Source organism: Hemitrygon akajei, chromosome 9 (genome assembly GCF_048418815.1).
Source record: "Hemitrygon akajei chromosome 9, sHemAka1.3, whole genome shotgun sequence".
Lineage (NCBI taxonomy): Eukaryota > Metazoa > Chordata > Chondrichthyes > Myliobatiformes > Dasyatidae > Hemitrygon > Hemitrygon akajei.
This window is the reverse complement of record NC_133132.1, coordinates 69,644,509-69,670,267: the sequence shown is the minus strand read 5'-3', so window position 1 is coordinate 69,670,267 and position 25,759 is coordinate 69,644,509. Positions and strand designations below refer to the sequence as shown.

Genomic DNA, 25,759 nt, shown 5'->3' with positions numbered 1-25,759 from the left:
GGTACCTGAAACTTGTTGCCAGGGAAGGTGGTGAAGTCTGATACAATGATTTTGTTTGAGACCCGTGATTAGGCAAGGCATAGAAAGATACTTCCTAGATATGGTGGGTTGAAGAGTCTGTTTCTGTTCTAGGAATCTGAGGTACCTAGTGCAGGCAAATAGGAAAAAAGGTCAGCGTGAATGTGGTGGGCTGAAGGTCAGAGTGATGTATGACTGACTTTTGCCTCCTTGTCCTCTTTCCTGTCACTTCAGTAATTGTTGCTGCTACCACCTTTTTATTCCACGGTATTTAGTCTAGTGCTGCTGGTACAAAAATACTGTGTAATCCATATAAAATTTCTGTATTTTGTCTGGATCCTCTGTTGCTTCTTCACAGGGCTCTAAGTCTCTGCTAACTTTCCTTAATTAACCTGTCTAAGTAATTCTGTCTGAATTTTGCTTTTAAAAATTGTACGACTTAAAGGCTGACTGGCCTATAGTTCCAGTGTTCATTCAAAGTACATTTATTGTCAAAGTATGTATACATTATACAGACTTGAGTTTTGTCTGTTTACAGGCAGCCACAAAGCAAAAAACCTGAAAGAACCCAATTTAAAAAAAAAGAACAACACCCAATGTGCAGAATTAGGGGAAAAAACAAATCATTCAAACAATAAAGCAAGCATTAGCATTCAGAACAAAATTGAGTCCTTAAACCCAAAGCCCAGAGCAGCTAGACTAGGCCCAATAGCCTCAGTCTCAGTTCTTCACACAGCTGGACAAATCATTATGAAGCTTGCAGCCACAAAGCCTGGAGCAGGGCGCATCGTCAGTCTCAGTGCCGGGGAGCAGAACTGGTCCAGACAACTTGCCTTTTCAGTCCATCTGGCCCGGCAGTTAAATTGTCCAAGCATGGGATCAACCCCTGCACACAAAGCTGGACCCCTTGCTCTGGGCCCTGGTGCCACATTCTGGCCCATACTCAACATTTCCAAATTGGCGTAGCACATAGATAGATCCAGCCTTGCTACTGTTTTAGGTGGATAGGCTCCAAAACAACTCGGCTCTGGTCTCCAACTCCAACTTTGTCTCAAACATGTCCTGACCTCTCTCCAGCCACTCAAACATGCCTTGACCATGCTCTGACTCAGTCTGAGTCAGTCCCGCACGCCTTGACCCTCAGATCGGCCCCACAAATTTTCACATAAAAAGTGTTACCAATGTAGTATTCAGTCATATTTCTTGCTTTGAAAACGGTCCACCGATCTTAAACTGGAAGTTGCATGTAGCCATTCCAACATGCAATGTTTCATTTAAATGTATATCCATCATTTGGTTCAAGAAGAAATTGACAATTTCAAAACTTTTGGTCTAAATTTTAAAGCAGGCAATCACTTGAAATTCTTAGTACTGAGCTGTTGGGACATAGCAATCTTTGGGCTGCTGTTCTGTTAACCAGAAAGTGAACAAAATTCTATGTGTAGAGCGTGGAGAAAAAAATGTTGGTGGTAGGTGAACTGGAGCACCAGGAAATATTAAATGAACTGTTTTGTTTTGTGCTGAATAGAAGGGATTTTTGTTTTTCAGATGCCTGAAGAGATTCGTATTGACGATGAGGTGGAAACCTTTGCCTTCCAGGCTGAGATTGCTCAGCTTATGTCCTTGATCATCAACACCTTCTATTCCAACAAAGAAATCTTTCTCCGTGAGCTCATCTCCAATGCTTCCGATGTAAGTTCTTATCCTATGTTTGAGACTCCAGCGGTGTTGATATAGGACTTATTTCTGAATATTTCAGGATTCTCCTTGCTTTATAGCCACAGTATTAATCCCCTTTTGGTCACCTCTTCAAAATAAAAGCTCGTTCAAAGTTCTGGAACACTATTCTCCCACACAAAACTGTGCTGATTATCCCTTATCTGGCTTTGTCTTTCCATTTACAGTAAGAATCAGAATTCCTTCCAGAACCTTCCCACTGCTGATGATAGGCTTAACCTGTAGTTCCCTGACTTGTCTTTGCAGCTCTCCTTAAATGAGGAACTGCATTAGCCATCCTCCAGTCTTCCAGAATCTCATTTATGTCCAAGGATAAGCTGAGAAATCATACATCAGTATTGAATCAATTTTAGAGGGTATTATAAGAGACTGGATAAATAATTAATTGGGTAGTCAGGGACTGATTAGGGATAGTCAACATGGATTTGTGTGTGGTAGTGGGTTATGTCTAACCAATCTTTGACTGTTTGAGGAGGTGACCAGGAAAGTTGATGAAGGCAAGGCAGTGGATGTTGTCTACATGGCATTTGGGGTGAGGTAGTAAATTGGGTTAACATCTGCTTCATGGAAGAAGCCAGAGATTAGTAGGAGTTGGTTGCCTCTGACTGGAGGCCTGTGACTTGTGGAATGCCACAGGGTTGGTGCTGGGTCTGTTGTTGTTTGTCATCTATATCAGCAATCTTGATGGTAATGTAGTAAACTGGATCAGCAGATCTGCAGATGACAGCTAGATGTGGGTGTAGTGGACTAAGAGGAAGGCTATCAATGCTTACAGTACGATTTGGACCAGTTGTAAAAATGGCAGATTGAATTTAATGCAGACAAATGTGAGGTGTTGCACTTTCGGAGGACAAATCAGAGTAGGACTTAAATGGTGAGTGGTAGGGCACTGAGGCGTGCGGTAGAACAGGGGAATCTGGGATATGGATTCATAATTCCTTGAGAGTGGCATCACATGTTGATGGGCTTGTAAGGAAAGTACTCAACACAAAGTATTATGTATAGGTTAGCTCGCCAATGGTCTGGTGGCGTGGGCACTGGGCTTTCAGGCGAGTTGTCCCGGGCTTGATTCCAGTTGGCTCTTTGCATGTTTTCCGTTCGTGCTGGGTTGAGCATCAAGCTAGCAGCTCAGCCTTTTTAATAAAAAAAAAACAAATTTTAAAGAAATAGCAAGGTTATGTGATGCACCACAAGGCGTGGAGAGGAATGGTAACATCGCTTACAGAATTTGGGATGTCATATTGAGGTTGTATAAGATGTTGGTGAGGCCTAATTTGGAGTATTGTGTGCTGTTCTGATCACCTCCCTGACAGAAAGATGTAAATAAGATTGAAGAAGTGCGTAGAAAATTCACTTGAAGACTTGAGTTACATGGAAAAGTTGAATAGTTAGAACTTTATTCCCTGGAGTGCAGAAAAATGAGGGGAGACTTGACAGAAGTATACAGAATTATGATGGGTAAATGCAAGCAGGCTTGTTCCCCACTGAGGTTGGGTGAAACTAGATGTCATGGGTTAAAGGTGAAAGATGAAATGTTTAAGGGGGACATGAGAGGAAACTTCATGCAGAAGTGTGGAACCTGCATGGGAAACCGTGCCTCATACGGGTTCAATTTCAGAGAAATTTGGATAGGTGCATGGGTGGAGGTCGTACAGAGGGCTGTGGTCTGGGTGCAGGTTGATGGAACTAAGCAGACTTAGTTTGCCATAGACTAGATGTACCGAAGGGCCTGTTTCTGTGTTGTAGTGTTCTAAAAAATCTTTTGCTTCCCACAACATCCTGGGGAGCATTTGATAGATCCCAGTGCATTATTTCTCTTTTAAGTCTACCAGTACATTTTTAGAAATAATGTATTTCAAGACATCACTCCTCTGCTTCCTGAATTCCCTAGCTTCCATAACCTCTAATGTAAATACAGACAAGAAGTATTCATTCAAGACCTCAATTTTTGGCTCTTCACATGTATATACTCACTGATACTTAGAGGGAACCTATCCCAGGATCAGAGATTTGATTGGGTCCATATCATGGGGCGCTTTGCAGCCAGAAGTCATGCTACACATTGTTACCAACAACAAAGGTAGACAGAGATGAGGTCCTGAAGAGTGCTTATTGGGAGTTAAGGAAACAAAAAGCAGACTAGGAAAACTTGGCAGAATTGACTGAAGGCTTGATGCATGGGGCATGGTTTCTGATTTGTGCATCACTGGGATCTCTTCTGTGGAAAACTATGGCTTGTATAAAAGGGATGTGTTATGCCTGAACTTGAGAGGGACAAAAATCATTGAGGGCAAGATGCTGTTGTTATTGGGGAGGATTTAAGCTTCGTTGACAGGGGAATGGGAACCAAAGTTGATGTAAATATGAATACACTGAGATGAGAGAAAGTTCCTGGATATGGAAGAGGTCCTTAATGAATATTTTGCTTTAGTGCTCATGAGAGATGGAGGTTTTGATGAATGTTTTATTGTTGAAGGAAAGTAATAGGGCCAGTGCTGGAAATTGTAGACCTGTGAATCTTGCATCAGTGGTGGGCAAACTATTGGTAAGATTCTCAGAGACAAAGCTTAAGAGCATTTGGAGAAGCATAGTTTTGTTGGGGAGAATCAGTATGGTTTTTTGAAGGGCAGTTCATACCTCACGAACCTAATTTCAACGAGGTGATATTTAAACAAATGTGAATTGAATTGACTTTATTTCTTACGTCCTTGAGGAGGAAAAATTTTTGTTATGTCTCTATGATTGCACATGGCACATTTAGATAGTAATTTATAAAGAGAACAGTCAATGTAATGTAGAGTACACTCAAATCAGCATGAGTTCATCAGTCTAATGGCCTGGTGGAAGAAATGGTCCTGTTCCTGGCTTTTATGTTGCGGTACTGCTTCCTGGATGGTAGAAACTGGAATAGATTGTGTTTGGGATGACTTGGGTCCCCAATGATCCTACAGGCCCTTTTTATACACCTGTCCTTGTAAATGTCCTGAATCATGGGAAGTTCACAACTGCAGATGCACTGGGCTGTCCACACCACTCTCTGCAGAGTCCTGCTATTGGGGAAGGTACAGTTCCCATACCAGGCAGTGATACAGCCAGTCAGGATGCTCTCAATTGTGCCCCTGTGGATGTGTACAAGGATTTTAGTAAGGTGATTTCCCATGGAACGCTTGTCCGGAAAGACATGAGGTATGGGATCCATGGAAACTTAGTAGTGTGGATTCTGAATTGGTTTGCTGACAGAAGGCATAAGGTGGTAGTAGATGGAACATACTCTGGCTGGAGGTTAGTGACCGTTGGTGATCTGAGTCATTTATGTCATATTTAAGTAATTGAATGATCTTTTATAAATGATGTGGATGATGAAGTGGAAGAGTGGGTTAGTAAGTTTGCAGATAAATGAAGGTTGGACAGCGTAAAATGTTGTCATAGGTTACATCAAGGTATAGACAGGATGTAGAGCTGGGCTGAAAAGTGGCAAATGGAGTGCAGTCCAAAAAAGTGTGAAGTGATGCTTGCTTCTGTTGCTTATTTGTGTTTCTCTCCAGTATGCTGACTTCTCTGGTGGTCATGGGCACTTCCCAAGAAGTAATATGTCAGTTGGCTAGTGTGTCCTGTGCAGTGTGGATGTCATTTTCATGTATTAGATGGTTCTGGACTTGTTATTTCTTCTGTAAGGTGCACTGTGAAGTTACCTTTTGCTATAGCTTCATGACAAAGGCTGCTTCTAATACTTGTTGTTGGGTATTTGGAATTGTTTGTGACCATATCTGGACTTTATCTCTTGTAGGCCCTGGACAAAATCCGTTATGAAAGCTTAACAGATCCTTCAAAGTTGGAGAGTGGCAAGGACCTGAAGATTGAAATAATTCCCAATGTACAGGAACGTACGCTGACCGTCATTGATACTGGGATTGGCATGACCAAGGCGGACCTGATCAACAACCTGGGCACCATTGCCAAGTCTGGCACTAAGGCTTTCATGGAGGCACTGCAGGCTGGTGCTGACATTTCCATGATTGGACAGTTTGGTGTTGGCTTCTACTCTGCTTACTTAGTAGCTGAGAAGGTTACAGTGCTCACCAAGAACAACGATGATGAGGCATATGCCTGGGAATCATCTGCTGGAGGCTCCTTCACTGTCAAAACCTATACTGGTAAGCAGTGAGTAGAAACTATAACTCAATTCGTGCAAAAGAGGGTGAACCCATGGAAGGGAGAATTTTGTGATAGATCAGGTGAGGCTGGACCAGGGCAGGTGAAGGTGTCTTATTTCCTTCAGGTGAGATTTTGTAATTGGTGGTTATTGTTACTGACTCCAGCTTTTTGATTTCACTCTATCCTTGATTATTTTGGCCAGGGTGAACAGGGTCACAGGAGGGTTCATTGTAGAACTACATCAAGCTTGCAGTATCGACTTGCATATCGTTTTCTCTTGGATGGCCTGAACATAGTTTGTGGTTTTAATGTTGGGTACTATATAATTCCAGTTAAGTAAGAATGGAGCAATTCTGGAATGACTGGTGCGAGCAAGGAATAATAAATAATGTAGAACAGTGTTTCCTGCAACATTTTGGCTCTTTGGCTAGTCTGATGCTGGAGTGTGGTTTGGTGCTGCCTTTCAACTGTTGCATTAAAGCCATTCTATCTCATTGTGTTCTTTAAACAAAAAGGGCTGTTTCTTGCCATGTTAGTTGTTGCTGAGAATGGGTTTCCCCCTGCCCCCAACCATTTTTGCCACTAAAAGGCTATAATATGAGGCAGCACCTCAGTTCAAGTGTTCAAAACTGTACAAGTGTGGATCTCTGGCTTTCCACCACTTGGTGAATAATAGGGATTTCAAACACCCGTGTAGTTATGATATTTCTTTCATTTACTGGGATCTGTGGCCTCTGTAAAAGAGTGGGAGCCCTAAATGATTGGAGGATTCTATTACACAGAATACTTGTCAGGTGCTGCTGCCCTGCTATAACCCTTTGCCATTTACTTTGATGCCAACTAATGTTCACTAAGATGGCTTGATTCCTCATCTGGTTCTGTAGGAGGCTCAGCTGGTTTACAGGACACGGGTGACACTGGCAATGCTAGTATTCATTGCCCATCCACTCATGCAGTCTATTCAGTGTGTGCAAAGAACTGAAGGTGGCTAATTTATCTTGGTGAATGACATGATGAACAGGAGGGGGTAATAGCAACAAATGAGTAATTCTGAGATCCTCATTGAGAGCAAATGGGATAATGCGCTGAATGGCATTAGTTATATACTGCAGAAGTAACTTCCTTAGAAACTTGCAAAGATTTAGCATGTCATCTAAAATTCTGCTAAACTTCTGTAGATGTGCAATGGAGAGTATATCATAGCCTGGTATGGAAACACCAGTGCCCTTGACTAGAAAAGCCTGCAAAAAGCAGATACAGCCCAGTCTATCACAGGTAAGTCCTTCCCACCATTGAGCACATCTTACATGGAATGCTGTGGCAGGACAGCAGCATCCATCATCAAGGACCCACAGCACCAGGTTCAGGGACAGTTATTACTCCTCAACTGTCAGGCTCTTGAACAAAAGGTGGTGAGTGCGGCATGGTATCATAGTGGTTAGCACAGTGCTTTACATTACCAGTGACCACCCGGTTCAATTCCTGCCACTGTATGTTCTCTCTGGGCCATGTGGGTTTCCTCCGGGTGCTCCAGTTTCCTTGCACAGTCCAAAGACCTACCTGTTAGTAGGTTATTGTAAATTTTCCTGTAATTAGGCTAGGATTAAATTGGGGTTTAGAAGATTGCTGAGCAGCGTGGTTTGAAGGGGCTTTTCTGTGTTGTATCTCAATAAATCAACTAAAAACTTTACTCAACTTCACTCACTCCATCACTGAATTGTTCCCGCAACCAGTGGACTCACTTCCAAGGACTCTTCATCTCATGGTCTTAATATTTTTGTTCATTTATAATTTTTTTCCCCTTTTGTTAGCACAGTTTGTTGTCTTTTACACATTTGTTGTTTCCTGCTGGGTGTGGTCTTCCGTTGATTCTATTTTTTTTGTATTTAGAAAATGAATCTCATGGTTGTCTATAGTGACATATTATGTACTTTGATAATAAATTAACTTTGAGCTTGTTGATCGTGTAGTTTGGTGCCATTTGTATTTGGCTCATATCCCTCCCTGTAAACCTTTCCAATCCATATACCTAATCCAAGTGTCTTTGAAACTTTTATTTGGTGGTTGTTCCGAACTCCACCCCACCTGGCTCAATTATTCATACATACATGTTTGTGCCCTTCCCCTCTACTCTTGATGCAGGGACTCAATCTGAAATATTGCCCGTCGCTTTACCTCGGCAGATGCTGACTGACACTGAGTTGCCCTGGCAGTTTATTTTTGTCCCAGATCAATGCTCGTAATTTCTGATTGTTGGTCCTCAAACCCAGTCACGACCATTGATGCTGAAATTGTACAATAGATTGGTAAGCCTGCTGTACTCTGAGAGCTGCTATCTGAAGGGTAGGGTTTTGTTACTTGGTTTGGCTGTTTTTACTATCGTCCAAGGCAACCAGATGTTGAGAAAATATTTTACAAAGTCCTCATTATTTACATGTTTAATTAAAGAGCCATAGTAGGATGTAGCTCATTGAACATTGAAGTACACGGCATATAACATTAGAGCACTTGAAGTAAATGCCTTCCATCTCTCATTAATGTAAGCTGCTTTCCGGTGAACCCGCTTTAAAAATGGGTATCTTCCTAGCATCAGTATTTATAGACCTTTAAGCTGTTGTGATCATGAGATCAGGCAGCGTAAGTGCATTCTGCAGAATTCCAGTTTTAATTGGCACACATTGTGTAGTCCTGAGCAAGTGACTAATTTATTTTACCCACTGGTTTAAAAAAACCTTCATAAAACTACTTTGCATGGGCTTGGGCTACACAAAAGCATCGTGGGTGAGCAGTTTCGATAAGTGTGCCGTTGGTTGATGGAGTTATGCAAGCTGGATAGATGTCTTGGGCTAATAATAGTGCTCGGGTGCAAGTCTTGAATATAAAATATACATAATTACACAATAGGACTGTCTTATTAAACTTGGTTGATTGGGAGAACATGGTGTATCAAAGTGAACGAGTTCCAGTTTCTTGAGCTGTTCCAGGTGGAATGGAACCTGTCTGCTCCAGAATCAACACTGCCAATTACTGGGTGCTTCAGAGGTCCCAGTGCAAAACTACTGTAGCCTATGATGCTAGTAAAGTTTGGTGTCAGCAACTGGGCCTGGCTGCCTGAACAGGTCTGTGCTTCAGCTCCATCAGGCGCTCGTGGAAGTAATCTTCCAGGCTTTTGTCGTGGAATTGCCTATTGGTGTCTGGGAGCTTGTAATCTCCAGACAATCCTGCTATGCTTTGGAATTGCAGGCTCCACTGGGCCAGAGTGTGAATGGCGACTGTGCTGTCTGATTTCTGGGAAGTGCCGTTTTCCTTTGAGCCATGAAAGTTGAGTGCAAGGCTGGAGTGAAGTTTTGAAGGAAGACTCTTTGTGCCCTAAAGTTAAGGGTAAGAGACAAGGATGAGTTAGACATATGAGATGGAAATGGGTCATTCAGCATCAAACGTTGTGCACGTTCACCAGCATTTGGTCCATATCCTACCTTGCCTTTGATTCAAGTGCTTCAATATCTAATTCCTTCCTCCTCTGGTTTTACTTGTTAGTGTTACACTCACTTTACTGTGATAAAGGGTTTTCAGAGGTTTGTCATGGCCAGAACATCCAACTGCCTGAGTAAGAAACTGGAATCACTGCGATTTTCCTATCATGGATGCAATCTTATTGACTCTCCATTTGGCCTTGGATCACCTGCACAGCAGTAATACCTATGTCAGGCTGCAGTTCATTCACAGCACCTCAGTGTTCAACACCATCACACCCTCCCTCAGTACTAATCCATAAGCTCCAAGTGCAACTGCACCCTTGACTTCCTCATCGTGAAACCACAGTAAGTGCAGATTGGAAGTAACCTCTCCTTGCTGACGACCAACACTGATGCATCTGAAAGATGTGTACTTAGCCCACTGCTCTAATATTAACACCCACGATTGTGTGGCTAGGCACAGCTTAAATGCCATTTACAAATATGCAACAGCAACAACTACCTTGCATTCAAAGTCAGTAAAATCAAGGAGATGATTGTGGACTTCAGTTAAAGGGAAGTCGGGGAATACACACCAGTCTATACTGAGGAATTATCAGTGGAATTTAAGTTCCTGGGTGTCAACATCTCTGAAGATCTATCTTGGGACTAACTTATTGATGCAGTTACAAAAAAGGCTTGACAGTGGCTACATTTCATTAGGCATTTCAGGAGACTTAGTATGATACTAAAGACTCCTGCAAATTTTATAGATGTACTGTGGAGCACATTCTGACTGATTGTATTACTGCCTGGCACAGAGTGGACACTGCACAGGATTGGGAAAATCTGCAGGAGGTTGCAAACTCAGCCAGCTCAAGTGCACTAGGATGTATTCAACAGGCAATGCATCCATCATTAAGGACCTCCCACTCCCAGGACATGCCCTCTTCTCATTACTACCATCGAGGTGGAGGTACAAGAGCCCGAAGAGACTCCTAACATTTTAGGAGCCAGCTTCCCCTCCATCAGATTTCTGAATGGACAGTAGATCTATGCACACTACCTCACTTTAGCACTACTTACCTAATTTTGTATGTTTTTATTGATAAACACAGTGAGGTGGACACAGCAGCCCACCTTTAAGAGTCCCGTTCTCCCCCCCCCCCCCCCCCGGAGGAAACTTGGAAGTGAAACTGGAGATGTATAAAACATGAAACTGGCTGTCTTCAATTGCTGTACTATTTTTAAATAATTTTTTTTAAATGTTCCAGCTCTTCTTTCAACCAGAATTCATGTAGTTCAGACAGGCAGCTGATTAGGAATGGAAAGCAAGGTACTGCATGATGAAAAGTCATTGACCCAGCCCCCTCCATGGATCCTGTCGTAACATTTCAGCAGCAGCTGATAGTGAAAGCATCTTAACCACTAGTGAATGTGATTTTTTTTTTCAATTTTTCATTTTCAGCAAGCATTCTGAGGACAGTTCAGATAGTCAAGAGGTTGATAAAGCCATCAGAAACTTACCTTAAGGTCCTGATACCCTGGGTATTCTGGGATGCTGGGCAAGGGGCACATGCCGATACTGTTAGATCGTCGTCTGCCTGAGCTTCTCTGCGACTGGCTAGAATCAGGACTCTCCTGGTCAGAGCTGCTCATGGTGATTGTTGTTGCTGATGTTTTGATGTGTGCTGACCGTAGTCTGGCTTTATATTGGTACCAGTAATCACAAACAGGTGTCTGAAGAGGATTATCTTCTTTAATCACACACTTGCGCGTTGTTCTCCAAATTGGATGATGGATTTGATGGGGATCAAGTTCGTTAATCCATTCCAGGCCTCCAAGTCAGCATCATACTGCATTAACTTAATGCATAAATGATGACGCCTGATGAGATGAGTTGGCAGTGTGATTCACCTACTGACACACGTGTTATCACAGTCTTAAACATGTGCTGTAGGATGGACAAAGATTTAGAAAGTTCAGTAAGGAAGGGATTTGTTGGAGTTGGCCCAGAGTAAGTAACCAGGTACAGTTACTAGCAACAAACAATCTGCTGCAGAAACTCAGCTGGTCAAGCAGCATCTTGAAGTTTCAAGCTGAAGCTCCACATCACGATTGGGTATTTATAACAGGCACTGGTGCTTCAACCACTTCTACTACTGTAACCTGGTGTGCTACTGTTCAAAAAACAACATTCCTCTTTAGCAGTGAGTTTCCACTGGCTCTTGTCTACTTGTGAGCTTAAGGGTAAACACCCAGTGAGTGATGTGGCTGGATTTAACAGCATGCGGAATCCTCAGCCATTCAGCAAACTGAGCTATGCTATGATGTGGCAGTCCTTAATTTTCAGTGGCCTTCACCTGAGTTCATGTGGTCCTGTGTATTTCAGGAAGAGCTGGTGCATTCATTCATGTGGCATCTTGGTATGGTTTCATATGATTGGTTGCAACGTTGAACTGCATTTCCTTTTGGCACATCAAATTTGTGGTATAGAACAGTACAGGCCCTTTGGCCCATGATGATGATCTGATCCTTTAATCTATCTACTATAGGCAGAGGAGTGTTGTCAGGCTTTTGGGGTGACATGACATGAGAGGGTGGGAAATTGCATTGCGTAAAGACAAGTAGAATTTAATCCTAGTGCTTTGAAGTGATTCTTCTGTGGTGAGTCTCTGTAGGAAGGATGTCATTGAACTTGAATGGTTCCAGAGGAGATTCATCAGGATGGTCACTGAACTGAAGGACTTCAGTTATCAGGAGAGATTGCATAGGCTGATTTCCCTGGAGTCATGGAGTGAGGGATGACCTGATGGGGCTGGTAGGTGACAAGAATCTACCAGTTTCAGCAGGTTGGAATGAGGGTGTAGAGTTAATGTTAGAATTTGGAGGCTTGAAATGGGTTACAACATTTAAGACAAGATCATAAGACATAGCAGCAAAATTCAGCCATTCAGCGCATCAGGTCTGCTCTGCCATTTCATCATGGCTGATTCTGGATCCCATTCAACCCCATGCACCTGCCTTCTCACCATATACTTTGATTTCCTGACCAATTAGGAAATGATCTACTTCCACCTTAAATATACCCACAGACTTGGCCTCCACTGCGGTCTGTGGCAGAGCATTCCACAGATTCGCTACACTCTTGGCTAAAAAAAACCTTGTCTTTTCTAAAAGGTCACCTTCCAATTTTGAGGCTGTGCCCTCTAGTTCTGGATACCCCCATCATAGGAAACATCCTCTCCACATCCACCTTAACTAGTACTCTCAATATTTGGTGGTTTTTAATGAGATCCCCTCACATTCTTCTAAATTCCACTAAGTACAGGCCCAGAGCTGTCAAACACTCCTCATATGTTAACTCCTTCATTCTTGGAATCATCCTCGTGAACCACCTGGCCTCTCTTCAATGTCTGTCCATCCTTTCTGAGATATGGGGCCCAATACTGTTGATGACTGTGCAGCCTGACCAGTGTCTTATAAAGCCTCAGCTTTGCTTCTATATTCTATTTCGCTTGAAATAAATGCCGACATTGCATTTGCCTTCTTTACCACAGACGCAACCTGTAAATTAATTTTCTGGGAATCTTGTGTGGGTCTCCTAAGTACCATTACACGTCTGATGTTTGAATTATCTCCCCATAGTCTGCACTATCATTCCTTTTATCAAAATGCATTATCACACGTTTCCAGACACTGTATTCTATCTGTCCCTTTTGCCCATTCTTCCAAGTTGTCCTGCTGCAATCACATTGCTTCCTCAGCACTACCTACCCCTCCACCTATCTTTGTATCATCTGTAAACTTTGACACAAAGCCATCAGTTCCATTGTCTTAAGTCATTGACAAACAATGTGAAAAGTAGCTGTCCCAATGCTGACCCCTGAGGAACACCACTAGTCACTGTCAGCCATTCCGCTATCCATGCCAGTATCTTTCCTGTAATGCTATAGGATTTTACCTTGTTTCGGAGCTTCATGTGAGGCACCTCATCAAATAGCATCCACTGCCTCTCCTTTGTCTACCCTGCTTGTTACTTCCTCAAAGAATTCCAACAGATATGTTTAGCAAGATTTCCCTTTACAGAAACCATGCTGACTTTGACTTATTGTGTCATTAGTTTCCAAGTACCCCGAAACCTCATCCTTAATAGACTCCAACATTTTCCCAAACACTGATGTTAGGTTAACTGGTCTATAATTCCCTTTTGATATCTGAAGCTGCAAGCTTTATGGGTAAATGGGATTAGCATAGATGTGTACAAGGGGTGGCATGGACATGGTGGGCCAAAGGGTCTGTTTCTGTGCTGCAAACTGAGTAACACTAAAACAATGTTTCACAGTCTCTTCCTCAGTGATTTCACAAGTTATCCAATTGTTATGGGGAACTAGTTGATGTTCTGTACTGATGTTGTTTGATAAAATGTTGCATCAAAAGTTACAGCAGAAAAGAAAGGATTGTGGTGTGGGGTTCATTTTGCAATGGAGTTTCACCATTTGTGGTAGTTGCATCTGGGATATGCATCTTGCCCTTAGTTAAGTGGGGAGAGCTGAACTAGAGGGCTTGATAAGATTATTATGCAACTAGGAAGTCCAACGTTGGAGATAAAGATATTGATGTGGAGGACAGGAAATAGCTGGTAGGCATGAGTGTGTCTTTTTCTGGTGTCTCAGAGTCCTGGTGCTGCTGACTGTCCCTTCAGAAAGTGGTATGAGCTGTGTGTAGTGTTGGCCTCTCAGTGAAGCTGTTCTCTTTGTGCTGTTGAAGAGGAGGGGTGGGGGTTTCAGGTTTGGATCCAGTGACAGGGAGTAGTGATAAGTCAGGGTGATGTAGAGCTTGGAGGGAAAGCTGCAGGCAGTGGTTATCCCGTATTGCTCTTGCGTTTCGCAGTTGAGGTTCCTGGTTTGGCAGTTGTTGGTGTTGCCTGGGTGTATTTTGTAGACAGTTAACACTGGAGCCATTGTTCCATGGCTGGGTATGATGGGGAAGGGGGTGTTGGGAATAAATGTTCAGGAGTGAATGAGTTGAGATGACTATGAATGACCTTGTTGGCATTTAAAAAAAAGACTTGTCCTTCCTTTACACTGTTGACTTTACGGATTTGATGAAAGTACTAAAGGTACTAATTGCACATTTAGATAATTATTTTTAAAGGCTTCTGAAGAGGGAAATGCAGTGAATTTGGAAAAGCCTAGAGGAGCTGAGTGGCCTACTCTTAATTTCATACATTCACATGTAGACTTGGTTCTGTGTGCCTGCTCTATTATTCATTGTTTTGGCTGATCTACATATTTATCACTTCCCTGCACTAAGGTCATAAGCAAAGCTTATCTCAGGATTCTGTTCTAGATTGATACTAGATCCATGAGTGGATGTTGGGTCATGAGCCTTTAATGGATTAACTATCTCTGACTTGCTTTCCAGGAAAGGGTGATGGAGGTGATTCTATCAGTCGCGGTACAAAGGTAGTCCTACATCTGAAGGAGGACCAGGCTGAGTATCTAGAAGAGAAGAGGATCAAGGAGATAGTGAAGAAACACTCTCAGTTCATTGGCTACCCCATTACTCTTTTTGTAAGTGGAGGATCTGTGGTTGGGGCTTTGCATAGAACAGAAAGGGCATTTTAGCTATTACCAAAGAAGAACATTCACTTTGTTTTCTCTAGAGCATTAGAGGCTAAGAATAATGTTGAAACGTGTAAAATTTTGTGATGCACAGATAGTGTAATTTTTTTTTTGCCTGGAGTGGAAATGTCTAAAACGGCAGGGCATAGGTTTAAGGTGGGGGGGGGGGGCAACAGAGTTTAAAGGAGATTTGGGACATTTCTTTATTGGTAGATGCCTGGAACATGTCAGAAGAGGTGGTGGAAGGAAAAGGTGAGCTTGACTAGCGTTGGTTTTTGGTTTCAGGTTGAGAAGGAACGGGAGAAGGAAATCAGTGACGATGAGGCAGAGCCAGAGGAAAAGGCAGAAAAAGAGGAAGGAGTGGAGGATGAAGAAGGAGAGAAGCCCAAGATTGAAGATGTGGGCTCAGATGAGGAGGAAGATGATGAAAAGAAGGGCAAGAAGAAAACCAAGAAAATCAAGGAGAAGTACATCGACCAGGAGGAGCTGAACAAGACTAAGCCCATCTGGACTCGCAATCCTGACGATATCACACAGGAGGAGTATGGCGAGTTCTACAAGAGTCTCACCAATGACTGGGAGGACCACCTGGCTGTGAAGGTGGGTCTAGTACTGAGGTTGGGGGAGGAGGCGAGGTTTGTGTGTGTGTCCTGAAATGGGGCAGTCTCGTTTAGTTAGAATTACTGTTCAGGTTCTTTATAATTATCCTAAAGATCCTATGTGTCAATGTCTGTCTTGACCAATTGACTGGGTTTCTTTTCTCCTCAGCACTTCTCTGTTGAGGGGCAGCTGGAATTCCGAGCCCTCCTGTTCCTTCCCAGACGGGCACCCTTTGATCTCTTTGAGAACAAGAAAAAGAAGAACAACATCAAGCTGTATGTCCGGAGAGTCTTCATCATGGACAGCTGTGAGGAGCTGATCCCTGAATACCTCAGTAAGTGTTTCAACCTGATGATGTGGGATTGTGTGCTTGTTATATGGGTGAATGTCTCCCATTTGTAAATTTCCCTGAATCATCCTCTGCTCTTGTTCTTCCTTTGCTGTCTGCCTCCACTCCAGTGATTCCCTTGACATTCTGTCCTATATCTGTACTGTGACCTGCATTTCCACAGTCTTGGTTCAGAAGAGGGACATGCCCATTCTGGTACAGTCTAGTAGCAAATGTTAGATGGCTGGCCCATAGTCTGCAGAGCTGATGGCAAGATCTGACAACCAGCACATCTATTCTGCTGTATGATGCCTGAGAGTCTGAATGAGAGGTGAATTGAATTTGGAATATCTTGTATGTTTTGGACCTGGCTTGACACAGTAAACAAGTAGGTTTGAAGTTCCATCTTCAAGTCTAGCGACTTGTGGCATGTATTGGCTTTGTCTTGGTATCTACAGTGTTCTGGAATGTCTGTTCTCAATCATTCTTAGTTTCTTAAATGTGCAATTGTATTTGTTCCTATTTTGCTCAGACTTTGTGCGTGGTGTGGTGGACTCTGAGGACCTGCCCTTGAACATCTCCCGAGAGATGCTTCAGCAGAGCAAGATTCTGAAGGTCATCCGTAAGAATATAGTCAAGAAATGCATGGAGTTGTTCAGTGAACTGGCAGAAGACAAGGAGAATTACAAAAAGTTCTACGAGCAGTTCTCCAAGAACCTCAAGGTATGGCGACCAGTAACTCTTCAACATTGTTGTATCTCCTTAAAGTTGAGCTGCTTTTTCCTGAGATCCATGGTCTGGTCTGTGAAAATTTCTGCATAGGTTTTCTTGTGGAGGAACTTTAATGTATAGGCTTGGTGGCTGCTGCTGATTCATGACCCCACAGATACCTGTCATGACCCCTTGATGTTCAGTCTAGTTCTTTTTGCTCTTCTAGACTCCACCAGAAACAAATATGGTCTGTCCAACATTTCCTCCTTAAGATGTCCCAAGTGTCTTGCCTATAAGATTGAAGCATAACGTGCTTTTGTATTCAGTTTCCCAGGAATAAAGAGGTGTTGTCAGTTTTCTAATTACTGAGTATATATACAAATCCTTTTGTGGGTCCCTCTGTATCCCAGAATTCTGAAACTTCCTATCATTTGAGTGTTTCAAATCTCGTATGGCAGACTTTTGCCTGCCCATTCCATTTGTACTTACTCTGCTGTTGCCTCCTATGTGATCTTTTGTAAAAACTTTCCAACTCATCCTTGTCATTAGCAAATTTAGCAGCATCAGTTCCTCCAGCAGATAGTTGTTCCAGATCCCAACATGTGTTGTTTCTCAACAAATGTAGTGCCCTTGACAAAGTCCTCCCACTAAGGACACTGCACATCGAAAGTAACTGAAACATTTGGTCAAGTGGCCACTGTTGTCAGGTGGAATTGTGATGGGTTTTTATTCCACTTTAAGTGCTTTGTTAATGTGAAGAAAGGCTAGTTTATGTAGGCCTGTACTTAAAAGGCATTCCCTACCATTTGCAGTAAGTGAAGTCTTCATTAAAAGTGACAAATTGAGCAAATCGTTTTGTTCTGTTTTTGCAATTGCAGATGTAAATTGGTCTGCTGCCCTCCCTCTTCAAAAAAACAGTATCTGCTTGCTGTTTTCCAATCGGTTCAGCCTCCAAGTACTGGGTGATGCAAACGTGATGACCAAACAATAGTAACTTTTTGCGCATTTGGTCTCCTTGAGGTGGAGTAAGATCCTGCTTACTGGGAATGCAGGTGTGCGCACAGGGGCCTAGGGCATACTGAAAGAACTAGGATGGTCTTTGGTTGTGCAGCAATTGTATGTGATATGGGGGGCAGCAAAAGTGGGTTCTTTCTGGCTTGCTATTGGAGTTGTGCCTGCTGACTTCCTCTGTCTGTTCTTTCACAGCTCGGTATCCATGAGGACTCTCAGAATCGCAAGAAGTTGTCAGAGCTGCTGCATTATCACACTTCCCAGTCTGGAGACGAACTCACGTCCTTATCTGACTATGTCTCCCGCATGAAGGAGAACCAGAAGTGTATCTACTACATCACAGGTGTGTTGAGAGCTAGCACTGCTTGAGCAGATACAGCCTTCCTCTGTTTCTGCAGTCGTATGAATTTACTCCCACCTTCTTAAATATCTCTTCCAGCAGATGTTTATCTCCAACCTCTTTCAAACCCAAATGCACATTTTCTTTTGTTTGGGAAGTGCAAGTTGAGGTTGTGTGCTCAGTGTAACCTGACTCTGGGAGTGCAGCTTGGTCTGATGGTACCTGATGATAGGGGTTCAGTTGGGGCAACGGCAAGGTGGCATTTCCATCACAGCTGGGGCACAGACTTACCATACTGATTTCTGTCTGGATCTGTAGGTGAAAGCAAGGACCAGGTAGCCAATTCAGCCTTTGTGGAGCGGGTGAGGAAGCGGGGCTTTGAAGTGGTCTACATGACGGAGCCCATTGACGAGTACTGCGTGCAGCAACTGAAGGAGTTTGACGGCAAGCAGTTGGTGTCCGTCACGAAGGAGGGGCTGGAGCTGCCTGAGGATGACGAGGAGAAGAAGAAGCGAGAAGATGACCGCACCAAGTATGATGGCCTCTGCAAGTTGATGAAGGAGATCCTGGACAAGAAGGTGGAGAAGGTGAGGTGTCTCCATTCTTAGTGTACTTAACCTGAGTAACGCTTGGTCCTGCTCCAGTTAGGGCAGCCACATGTAATATTCACTATTGGCAAGTGCCAGTTTGGTGTCAGGAAGCTCACCTGCTCTGTAAGTCCATCATAGAACCTAGAACTCTGCACTCGATCGCTGGTACGAGGGCTATCGATAGCTGCAGGATTGACCTTGGTGATGGTCACACATAGTGCTGAGGGAGGGTCTGGTTGAAGGGCAGAATTTGATATGTCTTCTTGCCTCTCCAGGTGACTCTTTCCAACCGGCTGGTATCTTCTCCCTGTTGTATTGTGACCAGCACTTATGGCTGGACTGCCAATATGGAAAGGATCATGAAGGCTCAGGCACTGAGGGATAACTCCACCATGGGCTACATGATGGCCAAGAAACACCTGGAAATCAACCCTGACCACCCGATCATGGACACCCTGAGGCAGAAGGCTGATGCAGACAAGAATGACAAAGCTGTGAAGGACCTGGTGATCCTGCTCTTTGAGACTGCACTCTTATCCTCTGGGTTTTCACTGGATGACCCCCAGACACATTCCAACCGAATCTATCGCATGGTCAAACTGGGACTGGGTGAGTAATCTCAGTATCGTGAGGAAGTTAAATCTCTTACCTAAGGCCGTGCTTGGTATTTGCTGGATCCTGCCAAGTATTATCTAGATTAGGGGTTCCCACCCCTTGGGTACACAGACCCCTCGTTTAATGGCATTGGTCCATAGCATAAAGGTTGGGAAACCCTGATCTGGGTGTTGATAGGAGGAGGATTAATCCAACAAATCCATCCAGTGGGTATCATTTAGCTGCCATTACATCATTACCAATGTCAGGCAATAAACTTGCCGGGATAACTAGTTAATAGAATGGAGGGGGGAATAAATGGAAAAGGAGCATCGGGTCTGGTTTTAAAGAATGGGGGTGAAGGCTAGAAAGCTTTGGCTCTGCTCAATGTTCAATGTTTTTTTTCTCAGCTGAGAAAATGTGACAGGAAAAGAGATGCCTACATATTTCTTGCAATAAGCAGTAATGCAGAGTCTGGTATAAATCAAAAGTACGAGACTAATACAGCAATCATTGAGGGTCACTGGGTTTTAATCTACAGTGTGAGAGAGGGGGGCAGTAAGATGGTGTTTTGGATCTAATATTATCCTTTAGCAATAAAAGGCCCTTTAGCTCAGTGTGCCTATGTAGCTCCATCTGTACGGATCCTATTTTCATACCTTTGGCTTGTAGCCTTGTGTTTCTCAAGTGCTTGTCTATATAAACACTGAGTCTGTTTCTACCATCCCTTGGGTTTTTTGTACCAAATTCCAACCATCTCTGCAAAAACAAGCCTTTGTAAAACTACTTGCCCTAAACCTAGCCCTCTGGTTTCAGATATTTCTGCTATAGAGAAATCTTTACTGTTTACTCTTTTATCTGTGCACATCTGTCAGGTTTTCCACTCATCCTCTCTTTCATTGTAACTAAAGCTCCATTGGGCAATGTCCTGTTAAATCTCGTTTGCACCAGTGTCATCACACACTTGTAGTATGACAATCAGAACTTTGTATCGTAATCCAGCTGTGACTGAAGTTATACCATTAAATCCCTGCTTTTTTTAATCCCTTAGTTAAGGTAAATCTTCTGCATGTTGCTGCCATCATCTGCTGCTACTGTCACCTTCATAGATGTTTTGGTCTTGCATCAAAATCCCCCTCTTTCTCAATAAACCATAGACCCCTACCATTTACGGTGTCACTCTATTCTTACATCTTACTAAGTAGGTACATCACCTCGCACTGATCAGCATTGACCTCCATGTAACATTACTCTGCCCATCTTGCCAACTGTTCAGTATTACCCTGTAGTCTGACTGTTCTCACTATCAGCAACACTGCCAGTTTTCATGTCACTTGATTAGCAATTCATACTTTAATATCCATAGCCAAGATTGTTAATGTATATCAAAGATCAAAGTAAATTTTTATATCAAGTGCATCTACAGTTGCAAGGAAAAGGTTTGTGAACCTTTACAATTACCTGGTTTTCTGCATTAATTACTCAAAGTGTGGTCTGATCTTCATGCAAGTCACAAGAATAGACAAATGCAATCTGCCTAAACTAATAACCCACAATCGTACTTTTCTTGTCTTTATTGAACACGTGGTTTAATCATTCACAGTCCAGGATGGAAACAGGATGTGAACCATTGTTTTTAATAACTGAAAGAACCTCCTTTAGCAGCAATAACCTCTACCAAATGCTTCCTGCTGATGGGACTTGCCCAATGGCGAGGCGGATCAGCTCTCCATACAAAACTATTATAGTTTCTGGGTTCAGAACACAAAAATACAACTGCAGATGCTGTGGATCAAAGAATACGTACACAACGCTGGAAGAACTCAGCAGGTCAGGCAGCATCCGTGAGAAAAGAGTAGCCAACGTTTTGGGCCGAGACCCTTCATCAGGAAAAATGGCTTGATGCAATTTTGAATTCATTGCTCCTTCAATGATTGCAGGCTTTCCGGGCCGTGAGGCAGCAAAGCATCCCCAAATTATGATGCTCCTTCCACCATGCTTCATAGTTGGGACGGGGTTTTGCTGTTGGTGTGCAGTGCCCTTTTTCCTCCAAACATAGCAGTATGCATTTCTGCCAAAAAGTTCAACTTTAATCTCACCTGTCCACAGAACATTGTCCCAGAGGAGTTGTGGAACATCCAGCTGGTCTTCTGCAAACTTGAGATGTGCAGCGATTGATAATTTTTTTTGAGAGCTGTGGTGTCCTTCCATGAACACCATTCTTGTTCAGTGGACGTACGTACAGAAACTTTAGCAAGTTCTGGAGGTTTCTGCAGATCTTTTGCTGTTAGCCCCGGGTTCTTTTTCACCTCCGTCAGCATTGTGCTCTTGGTGCAATCTTTTTACAGGATGCCCACTCCTTGGGAGAGTAGCGACAGTACTGAGTTTCCCGCATTTGTAGGCAGTTTCTCTTACTGTGGACTGATGAACCCCCAGGACTTTAGAAATACTTTTGTAGCCTTTTCCAGCTTCAATTTTTCTCTAATTCTTCTTCCAGGGTCCTCTGAAATTTTTAATTGAGGCATTGTGCACATAAATAGATTTTTCTTGAGAAGAGCAGGATCTGTCAGTAACCTGGCTTTGTATGTCTTTTATTAGGCAGGGCACCTCTACAGCCCACACCTCCAATCTCATCTTATTGATTGGAACGTCTGATTCCAAATTGTTTTCGTAGAAGGCATTCCCCCAAAGGTTAACATACTTTTTTTTAAACCTAGACTGTGATTGTTTAAATCATGTACTCAGTTCTATTGAGCCTGGATGGTTGGGGCTCCTGATGATGGATGCTGCCTTCCTGCAGCATCGATTTATGTACATATGCTCAATGGTGGCGAGGGCTTTACCCATGATGGGCTAGGCCATATCGACTATTTTTCCTAGGATTTTCTGTTCAATGCTGTTAGTGTTTCCATACCAGGGTGTGATGCAGTCAGTCAATATACTCTCCACCACACATCTATAGAAGTTTCTCAAAAGTTTAGATGTTGTGCGGAATCTTTGCAGACTCCTAAGGAAGTAGAGGTGCTGCCGTGCTTTCTTTGTAATTACGCTTGCATGCTGGGCATGTGAAAGGTCCTCCCAAATACTCCACTTCTGATCGGCTTGTGGACTTTGGTTTCCTTCTGCAGTCAATAATAAGCTCCAAAGAGACCTTGAAGCTTGCTGACATTGAGTAAGAGGTTGTTATGGCACCACTCAGCCAGATCTTCAATCTCCCTCCTATATACTGATTCATAGAAACATAGAGAAAACCTACAGTACAATACAGCCCTTCGGCCCACAAAGCTGTGCTGAACATGTCCTTACTTTAGAAATTACCTAGGATTATCCATAACCCTCTTTTTCTAAGCTCCATGTACCTATCCAGGAGTCTCTTAAAAGACCCTATCGTATCCCCCTCCACCACTGTTGCCGGCAGCCCATTCCACACACTCACCACTCTCTGCATGTTTTTTAAAAAAACAACTTGCCCCTAACATCTCCTCTTTGCCTACTTCCAAGCACCTTAAAACTGTGCCCCTCCCATGCTAGCCATTCCAGCCCTGGGAAAAAGCCTCTGACTATTCACAAGGCCAATGCACTGCATGCTTTCCTAACCACAGAGTCAATCTGCGCAGCAGCTTTGAGTGTCTTATGGACTCGGACCCCAAGATCCCTCTGATCCTCCACACTGCCAAGAGTCTTAGCATTAATACTATATTCTGCCATCACATTTGACCTACCAAAATGAACCACCTCACACTTATCTGGGTTGAACTCCATCTGCCACTTCTCAGCCCAGTTTTGCATCCTATCAATGTCCTGCTGTAACCTCTGACGGCCCTCACTATCCACAACACTTCCAATCTTCGTGTCATCAGCAAGTTTACTAACCCATTTCTCCACTTCATCCAGGTCATTTATAAAAATCACGAAGAGTAGGGGCCCCAGAACAGATCCCTGAGGCACACCACTGGTAACCGACCTCCATATGACCCGTCTACAATCACTCTTAGTTTTCTGTGGGCAAGCCAGTTCCATATCCACAAAGCAATGTCCCCTTGGATCCCATGCCTCCTTACTTTCTCAATAAGCCTTGCATGGGGTACCTTGTCAAATGCCTTGCTGAAATCCATATACACTATATTCATGACCACATTTGATTTGGTCTACAACAGTGGTGTCATCAGCAAACTTGAATATGGCCTTAGAGCTATGCTTAACCATACAGTCATAAGTGTAAAGTAAGGAGAGTGGGGGCTAAGCACATGTGGTCCACCTGTGATGATGGAAATCATAGATATGTTGCTGATCTGAACTGACTGGGGTCTGCATGTGAGGAAATTGAGGGTCCAATTGAACAAGGAGGTATTGAGGCGAAGGTCTTGAAGCTTAAGTTTTGAGGGGATAATGGTATTCGATGTTGAGCTGGGATAAAGATCATCCTGGTTATGCATCTTTGCTGTTCCCGGAACAATGAGCAGGAAGGATTTTGGTATTGATCACTGTTGTACACCACTAGTCATAGGTTTCCCATCATAAAACCAACCCCCAACTTGGGGTCCAGTTTACCACCTTAACCTGGATTCGGTGGTTTCTAACCTTTTGGCTCAATTGTTCACGTGGGACTTTGCCAGAGGCCTTACTGAAGTTTCTGTAGACTACATCAACTGCACTGTCCTCATCAACACAAAACAAAGCTATCAAATGGGTCAGGTTGGTCAGACCCCCAGAGCTAGCCAGCTTCACTTAACCCTTCCTTTCCAAGTAGGGACCTTTTGAGAATGGTGATCATAATATCATAGAATATTACCCTACCAAGTTAAGTGGTTTGGTTATTTAAGGGTAGAGCGGAGTTTAAAAAAAAATCACTGTAGTGAAATTCAGCATGGAGCCCAGGTGGTAAACCCAAACAAAGGCATGGAGTATGAACTGGGACTGGCAGTGGTAGATCAGAAGGCCACCCATACCTGTGGAAGTAAGCGAGCAGTGGCTAACATTTGGGATCCTGTATATAGTTTACTGGAAAGTACATGACCTTTGAGACAGGACAAGGCCAAACTGGCTGGTGCAGTATGATGAACTGGCAGACAAATTTGATAAGGCACTACCCAAGAGATTTGGGAGTAATTGTGAGAATGGATCATGAGTTGTAAATACTGTTCTAAAAACAGTATTGGGGTTGGGCTTTTGAGCAGAAAGCAAAATGCCACAGGATGTCAAGGTGGCGATGGAAAATGGCAGTTCTTTGTGTGCATCTCTGAAGGGAATCATTAAATATTCCTCTTTAGGACTACAGCTGAAATCCATAGTCTTAGCTATGGGTACTTCAGCAAGCATTATTGATTCAGCAAGATCAAAATCAGCTGACTCTGGACTGCAGTCTTGGGTCATGAGTGTAATTTCCCTTTCAGAAAAAGGATTCGTGGAAAGCGGGCTAGTCTGCAAGTAAAATTGAAATGCAGAACCCTTAGATTCCTGCTCCCAATTATCCTGCTGGTGAATGTACATTCTCTGGAAAATAAAATAGAAGATTGCAGTACCAGAATCTGGTTGTTTTTTGATACCTCTGCCTCCGCAGCCAACAGCTCTAGGCAGAGTCTGACTCTGGGATCTAGCTAGTATTCTATCCGAATCGGTGCTGCTGGGATTGCAGTGCCTAGTCATATTGTAGCTCCCTCATCCATCCCACTTAGCAACCTTTTGTATGGGTGAAGATACTCACTGACTCTCTCTGTTCATAGGTATTGACGACGAGGAGGTTTCTGTGGAAGAGGCTGCTCCACAAGCTGTTGAAGAGATCCCACCCCTGGAGGGAGATGAGGATGCTTCCCGCATGGAGGAGGTGGATTAATACTGCTCACCCATCTCCCTCGGGTGCTGACATTGGACTATTGTATTTAATTTGGTTCTGGCAGAGGATCTGTGGTGTATGTATACAGTTGTTTTGCCAGTGAGTGGGCCCTTGTCATTGTTGCTGTCCTTGTATTTTTATTTTGAAGAGCATGTTTTATTTCAGAGCTATGTTCTGTAAAATAAAATTTCAACCACTGGCATGGTGATTCTCTCATAACTCACTTTGGTCTGGTTAATCTGGTGTGGCAGTTTTTCTGTATAGGAGGGCAGATCTGGGCCTCGGGAGTGACAGGTGCCTGGAGAGGGAAGAATCAGGGAAGTGGAAAAAGGCAACTGATGTCTGGCTCTAAGAGGGGATCATTGTTCAGGGTCAAATCCGACACCTTGTCCTCGGCAGACTGTTGAGTGTTTCCCCCATCAGGAGCAGATCCTTGTGATGGGCTTAGAGCTGCATGGTGGGATAGTTCTGTGGGCTCCCCACAGATTGTCAGTGGCTGTCCTGCTTGGGTCCTGTATAGCCAGGGATGAGCTCTGCTGCAGAAATGGGTATGTGAGGGTGGGGGTGGGAGGTGGTGCTGGTTCTATATTGTCCTATTCAGAAGCAGTGAGGAGTGGACCTTGCTCGTTGGTTTGTCCAGTGTGGGTAAATGTCAACTCTGCTCTTTCCAGCTGAGCCAGTGACACTGTCCCCCAGCAAATGGGCAGTGTAGATCCATAACCTCTGCTACAGAGCAGTGAAAATTGCTGTTCATGGCACC

The 25,759-nt window shown here is 43.4% G+C and overlaps 1 protein-coding gene across 1 annotated transcript in view; it reads left to right on the top strand.

Annotated features, from left to right (window-relative positions):
* The window catches only part of hsp90ab1 (heat shock protein 90, alpha (cytosolic), class B member 1), a 30,837-nt gene extending 5,619 nt beyond the window's left edge, over positions 1-25,218 (top strand). Inside the window, exons 2-11 of the mRNA XM_073056253.1 lie at positions 1,567-1,710; positions 5,543-5,909; positions 14,793-14,941; positions 15,278-15,592; positions 15,761-15,926; positions 16,453-16,643; positions 17,838-17,985; positions 18,301-18,569; positions 18,848-19,181; positions 24,890-25,218. Of these exons, the coding sequence (XP_072912354.1) occupies positions 1,567-1,710; positions 5,543-5,909; positions 14,793-14,941; positions 15,278-15,592; positions 15,761-15,926; positions 16,453-16,643; positions 17,838-17,985; positions 18,301-18,569; positions 18,848-19,181; positions 24,890-24,999 (2,193 nt within the window). The 3' untranslated portion in view covers positions 25,000-25,218. The remainder of the gene's footprint in view (positions 1-1,566; positions 1,711-5,542; positions 5,910-14,792; positions 14,942-15,277; positions 15,593-15,760; positions 15,927-16,452; positions 16,644-17,837; positions 17,986-18,300; positions 18,570-18,847; positions 19,182-24,889) is intronic.
* The last annotated feature ends 541 nt before the right edge of the window (positions 25,219-25,759 follow it).